Genomic DNA, 8,117 nt, shown 5'->3' with positions numbered 1-8,117 from the left:
ACCAATTTAATACAACAATGATAATCCAACTGCATAACCAATCAAACAATTCTGCAAATGATAACATGATTAAGAACAAGTCAAACCACCAAATGAAGGATCTTAAATTGTTTGGCAAGGTTCTGCAAACAAATGCCAAAATGCCATTTGCATAAGGCTGGTCACCAAGGTCAGTCAATTGGGCCATACTTTGACACCAGACAAATTATAAATCAAAATAATTAACTACAGTAAAAAGTAGATGTAATCTTTCCTGTCATTGAGCAAATAATTACAAGATTTTGCACTAAATAGGAAATAATAATAGCAATCCAAGATTTTTTACAAAAGTCGTAAGACAATATAATTCTATTGAACAACTAATCTCTGTAAATGATCAAGGAAGACGTCAAAGCTAACATCATCCGTAAAGATAATGTCACCTCCAGGGAGTGAAGCTTCGGTGTTATATGTTGCAGAAGGATTTAACTTTGCTAGAAGAAATCGAGCCTGCACAATGTGCATGAATGCCAAACATGTCAGATTCCAAAAAAAATTATACTAATATGCAACAAGTCAGTTCAAAGTATAAGAATGTAACCTGGGATCCATGCTGATCACAAACAACCAGGCGAGGCACAGGAAATCTCTCTTTCATTATTAAATCTGAATCATCATGAGGAGCTCGTAGCAACTGAGCAAATGCCTGCAAAAATATTTGACCAAAGTTAACCAAATTGACAATGCAAAGATAAGATCATTACTCATTCACAAATTTCCTATGGTCATTAGTAATGCATTATGACTTAGGAAAGGTGTCCAACAACCAATCCAACTATCAAGTAGGTTTGGCACAGGCCATAACATGGATTTCGTAGTTAAAACCTTTTGATTATGCCCCAAATAGTTAATGTTTCCAGTTATCAAGGCTTTGAGATAGGGGGCTTAAGAAGTTCAAAATTTGTATAATTTTGCAAAACCTCTATCAAATAAAAGTTTTCCACAAAAACATGCTGTGGTACTGATCTTATATTCACATTGAGTTCATTAATGTTTTATTCTTTTGATTCTTTCATTACCAAAATCTATTCATCCCCCAACTCCCAAAATAATCTAACAAACAAACAAATCACAAAGTCTTAGAAACTAATACAAGGCTCGATAAACTGAAAGTCCTTGTCGAAGCAGCAGGCGCCTTACTCAACCTAATCTTGACTCATAAATCATAATCATCAGGTAAAGCCCATAAACTACTAGTATAATTTATCCCAACAATGAAACCGTGTCAAAACACTAAATGATTTCACCTACTCTCGTATACTTTCACAATGTATATTGCCCCCATCAGCCGGATACTCTTGTTCATCAGAATTAACTAGCAGACATGATATTAGATCAGCAATAACATGTCCAGAGAATACCTGATGTTCTGGTTCATTGTGATATCCAGCCTTCCGCCACTGGGCAATGGTTGAACCATGAAAAATAACGACTGTGAAAAATGCATCCAAAAGCAGAACCCTGTCAGCCGCAATGGCTGCGACATCGAGAAGAGCAGGCTCAGGACCAGAATGGAATGAATATGAAATCAACGAAGGCTGAACCATGACGACAGAGTTGGTAACATTTTCCCGGTTTAAAATCATTCTAAAGTAAGCAGTCTCGTCTGGGCTGTTGTTGAAGACCTGCAATTATATAATTAACGAAATAAATAAATACTGTTGAAGTACAAATATAGCAGCACGAAATATCAACAACGAAAAACTTTATAAGAGGTCTGAAAACACAAAATGAATACCTGAACAAACTGAGAACGTCGTAAGTGAAACATAAATTGTGGGAATATCGACAACCTGGGAGACAAACTAAATGAAGATGGGGTTTCTTTTTGAAAATCTCCGAAACGTGAACACAAATTTATCAATGCCTTGTCCAACCATCTGATAGGATCAAATTCAGCCTGATACAGAAGTTGCATCATCACAAGGGTGTCAAAACAACGACATTTTTCATAAGCAGGCACAAAAACATATCAAGCTAATCAGTGAGAGAGAAAAGCAGGTCCACAGTTCTCACAACTATGGATGTGTCATAAACAAACCGGCAAAGAATACTTCTGTGTCAATGTACTAGTCAACAATATAATACAAAAGTGTAATCTGTAATGGGTTCTGATTCACTGAATTCCATTATTCATTCTCATGAATGGAGTAAAAATGGAAACCCTATGCCACTATACATGTTGCAATTGCCATTTCTATTGAAAAATCTCATGTTCCACTGGAATAATCAATTTACAGAAAAATAATCCATAATAATCCAAGTAAAGCATGTTAGAGAAATGGTGCAGAAAAAGTGTGTGTGTGTTTGCGCGTGCGTGTGTGTATAGAGAGAGCCTTTTAAAATGATTCTTAACTGGTGTATGAAAATAAACTTCTGCAAGAGAAACAAAAACCAATGACTTGGATTATATCCAGCTAAATACATGTCAAACAGGCTGAGATACAATTATCCAAAATACAATTAAAAAGAAGCAGAAAATATCCAGCACTCACCTCCGTTTCCATTTTGAAAGACACTTGGCGTGCCATGACTATAGCAGCTGCTTCTTGGTCAAATCCAGAAATCAAATCCTACAAAATTTTACATATAACTGATACAAAACATTGATGAATTCCAGAAAATGAATTAAATAATGAAATTATTAAAAACAAGTGGGAAAAAAATTGTAATTACAGTAATGAATAGAGTGCTCATGTTACTAGATAAATCATATCATGCTATCGTTAACTAATTGTAAAAGTTAATGAACATAAAACTAGCATTGGTCATTATCCAAACACAATAAACATAAAACTCCAATTCAGCAAAGATGAGTAAAATAAAAAGGGCAATTAAAGAAAAATTGTGTATAAATAATCCAAAATAAGCTCATAAAATGATGTCTCCATCAATTTCCCTGAACTACTGATAAATATGCAAGGGAAGAAATATAATGATAATCAAAGAAAAGTCTTCGTTTTGTTAATTCCTTATGTATAACTAAATATGCATTGTATATAATTCTCAAGACCATTTTTTATAATAAATGTTACAACATGACAAACCCAAATGAATTGCTTTGCAGTATTACCCAAATGAATTGCTTTGCAGTATTAATAATGGATATCTTAATAACTAAATTTGGTGAATCAAATGGTGGTAGATGAAAGCTTACCTGTATGCTTCCTGGTCCAGCAACCCATCTACGTGAAAGAGTTGTAACCCGAAATCTCATTTGTCCATTGTTATTCTGATAACTGAAGCAAAAAATCTGTGATGAGTTAGAAATATTTCAACCACATTACCACAAAAGACAACAGATTACTCAAAGGCGCACTAAGATAGTTTTCATACTAAGTCAAGAATTGGAAGTAAAATTGATTGCTTGTGGATTGCATTGTAGCGTCTGGAGTTTCCTTCCTCACAATGTCAAAAAACAGGCACAGTGATGTCGATTTGTCAAGGCCACACATCTTCCATGCACTAGTACCCCCTTGACCAACAACAACATCTGAGCATAATGGGCTTTTCTGCATATACAAAGAAATAGCTAAACATTTTGTTTTCCTTTTGGGAGAGGCTATAAGGAATTTAACATGTGAAAAAGATAGAACAAAACTTCTAGATATACCTTTTCAAGAGATGCACAAGGGCCAATAATCCCTTGGACTTTGATGTCCTTAGAGCAGTTTATCTCAAATATTCCACTGCACAGAGTAGATAAAATAAGGTTAAGTGCCAGTCAACTTCTCATTGATTTGTTTCGGTTAGAGAACATGTGTTTCTGGTATCTGGCTGGAATCAGAAGTCAAAAGAATACGCTTTTGTTTCTGGATACAGGGATTTTCAGATTTGGACAAAAAGTAACATGTAACCTCATAACTATTCATAGCCAGAAATCATGTTTCTGGATCCAGATGCCACAGACCTACTTGTATTATTCCAGCAACCTTGGTTTGGGTACTCCTAAATTGTTGGCGACTATTTTCCATGGTGTTTATTATGTGATACTCTTCAAATTCTACAGTTATTGTTATAAATGGTATCATAGAATAACCCACTTGGGTTGGCCTGGTGGTATTGGCTTGGGACTTGGGAGTGTGCTCCTCCTCAAGGTCTCAGGTTCGAGTCTCCCCGGTGCCAATTTAGGTGGGCTAATTTAGCTTCTTAAAAAAAAAATGGTATCATAGAATTAAGGTGGCTGTTGATATCATTATTATTTGCTTTTTATCCTACTATGTTAACAGGAGATAGAGTCCTTCAGTAATTAGAAATAGAATCCTACTATAATGGTTGTCGACTAATCACTGTGTATATACCATTTAACTGGTTTCATGTTCTAGACCACCTTCGACAATGTTTAAAATTACGTCTGATCAACTCCAAAATCATCTTACTTGTCCCAATTATAGTCTGCCATCTATCTTTTTTCCTCATTCCTTAACCCTAAAATCTACAAATGTAACTGGTACTGCTCACCGAATATAAATGAGTCGTATCTTATCTAACAATAATAAATTTGTGCATACAACCCCATTAGTCAGGTGAGAATTGGTTGAGAGATGGACAATGCTGAATATAAATAACAAGGAGGTTTGAGAGGTGAGAGAACTAGTCATTTGAGAAAGATTTGGGTCTTTAGGCATATGGAGGTTGGTGACAGGACAAGGCTCAAGAACATTCTTTGATGCAAGAAAAGCTTGACTAAATGGATCTGTGGCACTGGGGAGGCCATGGACAGAAAAAGACAACAACTTAAGCGTCTGAATATCGAGTACCAAATAAAAGGGGAGAACGAATAGTAGGGTTAACACTTAACAACACATGCAAGCAAGAAACAAGAAATTCAAGACGATCCATATCATAGAAAAATTAAAATCTTTTATTACTTACTTTGATGCTAGGCCCAGATCATAATCACCAGATTGGAAAACACGCTTAAGTGAATCCTTGAACACTGGATGGCCAAAACTTTCAGTAAGTACAACAAGGCCCCCAGTCCTTTCAACAGCAGTTTTAAGCTCAGCAATGCCAACCTGAAAGATAAAGAGTAGACCAAAAAAATTATATTTTCAAATATAAGAACACTAGACAAAGCAAAAACAACCACCAGAATATGATTACAAACATTTGAAGCAATTAAACAATAACACATATTTCAATAGAAAGAAAATCAAGTAGGCCATTTAACAAAATGTTCAACATTTTTCTATTCTAATCTCCTTGAAATTAGCCAAGGATTTTAGACAACAGGAATTATAAAGTTGGATAATCAAGTTATTAATAGTAGGACTGTAGGAGGCATCATTTCAAAATTACCTCGACATATAAAACAACACTTAACTTTGTAAAAAAAAAAAATGAAACAATTTTTCCCATGAAACTACAATCTTAGTTGACAAGGTTACAAGCAAGGAACATCAAGAATGCCTTTAGAACAAAGAAAACAGGTGAAAAAAACAACTTGGTCAAATATAAAAATATTCATGGAAAAGAAATTGTAAACATTGTTTGGTAACTACTTCCGATTATAAAATGAGTGAACTGGTTTAAAGGATTTCTTTGCCAGCTTACAAACAAGCATAATGATGTACGCAAACCAGAAAAGATCAGTTGAAAAAAGAGAAAATTTTACCTGATCAAGAGCGCAAGCAAAGAGATCTAGAACATGACCCTGATGCACTAGCTGCTTTGAAAGCCCATCATAGAATTTCACACATTTATGGTAATGTGGCACAGAATCTTTATCCAGATCTTTGTGGGAGCGAATTGGTTCAGAAAGTTGTTTGGATACAATCTACAACAATATACAATAGTTCGTAAGGACGGAAACAGTCGAGTGTCAACCAATGAAATGAGATGGAAATCATTTCTATCCATAGCATCAGTAGAAGTAAATGAAATACCTAACAGTATGATCATAAACAGTCAAATACATTCCCTTGGTACAGGCACTCATAAAATAGAGGTCAATCATTATCATACACACTAATGTCAAAATGACAACAGAACAATTGCCTCCACGACATATATTTTTATTTAGATAAAAATGAATTTCTATAGACAGAGAAAAAGTACAAGAGAGGGCCCAAAAGCAACGACAAAAGGACAAAGCTGAGGAAGAAAAAAAAACCACAAAAGAAACCACAAAACTCTCCAGAATCATAAGACGAAATGTAAATGGAGATACAACAGCTGCTATCCACTGAAACTGGATAACTTTGTCAGAAAGAAACTTACAAATGATAAGGTAGATTCTATTATGTAAAAAAAGCCTAAGGGTATGTTTGGGAGATTGGAGGGGAGGGCTTTAGGGGGAGAGGATTAGAGGGAAAGAGAGAGAAATTTTTCATCTTTTTTAAGAGAGAGAGAGCTTGTAGAAAATGATAAAGGACTAACACCATAAATGATGCTGTCTAAATCTTTCACAATTAATTTGACTATATAGTATGTGTTTGGATTTCAATCCACACGTTTTCCAATGCATTTGAGAAAAAGCTACTATCTAGTCTCTACTTTGCTGGCTAGACACAAGTAAAGCTACTCTATACTTCCAACTATATTGTCTGTTTCAAAAAAAAAAAAAAAAAAAAAAACCAACTATATTGTCACTCTGTAAGTAAGAAGAGAAACGCTTACAGGAGCAGGTCCTTCTGTTGCTGGTCCACCAATAAACGCCATTATTCTTGCGGCAGAACCAGGAACACAAGCACCCAACAAACTAGCCGCAATGCTCAGCGCCGTGCTGGTGCACCTCGCCTCCCGTTGATCACCTGGCACCGGCCAGGGATCCCTCTGCAGCTCATCTAAAACCTGCAAAAACAATCCAAACCAAAAATCACACACAATTCAATTCATCAATACCAGTGTCGTCAAATTGCAGCTATAATATAACAAAATCTAAACAAATCACTATTGTTCCATGGGTGTAATGTTATCAATCACAGAAACTAGTAGATTGTTCAAATTCTGCTAGAGAACAATGTCATAGCGTCACTATAGCCGCTACTCCGCAACATTTTATACTAAATAATAAATAGGGTATCATGAAACAATTGCGATTTGTTCAAATTATAGCATGATACCACCGCTATAGTTGCTATTTAACAACACTACATGAGTGTTGTTAAATAGTGTATCATCGAACAATAGCAATTTGTTCAAATTCTACTACACTATAGCATGATACCACCACAACACCGCGAGAGTTGTTAAATAGCAGCTATAGCAGCGGAATTTGAACAAAACACACTGCTATTTTCCGCAATCTGCCACTATCAACCCTGATCAACACAAAACCAAACAATCCAACAGGCACATTACCGAATTAAGGGCGAATTCACATTCAGAAGCTGCAAGCAAAAACCTCGAAATACTCTCAGACGAAAGTCCATCCCTTGCACCGGCAACAACACCAACCGCCGGCTTCGGTTTCTTAGCGAAAAAACTCATCTGCTCCAACAACTGCTCCTTAGACAAATCCTTATTACCTCTAAACACATAAGTTTTGGGAACAATACCAAACCCTAACTCATGAACATGAACAAAACTCCCAAATGTAATTAATCCAACAAGCGAATTATCCGGCAAAAGCTCAACAGCTTGAGAAATCGCAGATCGAAGAAAACCAATTTCCTCTTCAATCACACACGTGTCAACAACAAACAAAAACACCGGCGGCACGTGAGGTCCAGAATCGTTAACGGAATCATATTCAACGGTAGTGTATTGAGGAAAAAGCTCAGCAGGCATATTATCTTCAGAGATTGAAGCGTAATGATTAGGAAAGTGATTGCGTTGGAAGCAAAACGGACAGATCCAGATCTTGGCGGCGAAATCGACGATGCAGAAAGGATTGAGAATTGAGCGACAAGTGCGGCATCGGAGAGGGGAGTATGGGAGGAGTGGCATGGTAGGGAAGTGTTTGATCGGAGTGTAGATGGCGGCGACGGGAACGACAACGTTTGTGGATTCTTGTTTTGTGCCGGGGATTACGTTCCATGGCATTCGAACGCCGTCTTGGGTTTCGAGATCGATGAATTCCGTCGTCATTTTGATGAAAGGAGGAGGAGGAGGATGGATGGGTGGTGTGATGT

General features: G+C 36.4%; 1 protein-coding gene across 1 annotated transcript; it reads right to left on the bottom strand.

The window, feature by feature from the left end:
• Positions 1 to 170: 170 nt before the first annotated feature.
• LOC146896590 (Sec23/Sec24 protein transport family protein) lies at positions 171 to 8,117 on the bottom strand. Its single transcript, XM_085737626.1, has 12 exons — positions 7,345 to 8,117; positions 6,661 to 6,834; positions 5,657 to 5,818; positions 4,915 to 5,057; positions 3,653 to 3,728; positions 3,376 to 3,551; positions 3,197 to 3,278; positions 2,535 to 2,612; positions 1,778 to 1,939; positions 1,401 to 1,664; positions 581 to 685; positions 171 to 489 (listed from the first exon to the last, which is right to left on the bottom strand). The coding sequence occupies exons 1-12, from the start codon at positions 8,071 to 8,073 to the stop codon at positions 349 to 351; spliced, it is 2,292 nt and encodes a 763-aa protein (XP_085593752.1). The 5' UTR covers positions 8,074 to 8,117; the 3' UTR covers positions 171 to 348.

This window comes from Medicago sativa, chromosome 8, assembly GCF_051527215.1.
Source record: "Medicago sativa cultivar Bolivia chromosome 8, Bolivia_mono, whole genome shotgun sequence".
In the NCBI taxonomy this organism is placed as follows: domain Eukaryota; kingdom Viridiplantae; phylum Streptophyta; class Magnoliopsida; order Fabales; family Fabaceae; genus Medicago; species Medicago sativa.
The sequence above is the reverse complement of the archived record's forward strand: the minus strand, read 5'-3'. Positions and strand labels throughout refer to the sequence as shown.

What these genes read in the sequence shown, in the direction of transcription:
- LOC146896590 (XM_085737626.1), bottom strand. Translation starts at nt 8,073, where the DNA reads ATGACGACGGAATTCATCGATCTCGAAACCCAAGACGGCGTTCGAATG. An exon ending in GATCTGGGCCTAGCATCAAA is followed by an intron (nt 3,729 to 4,914) that starts GTAAGTAATAAA and finishes TACTCTGTGCAG; the next exon opens with TGGAATATTTGAGATAAACT. An exon ending in GACGTTCTCAGTTTGTTCAG is followed by an intron (nt 1,665 to 1,777) that starts GTATTCATTTTG and finishes ATATAATTGCAG; the next exon opens with GTCTTCAACAACAGCCCAGA.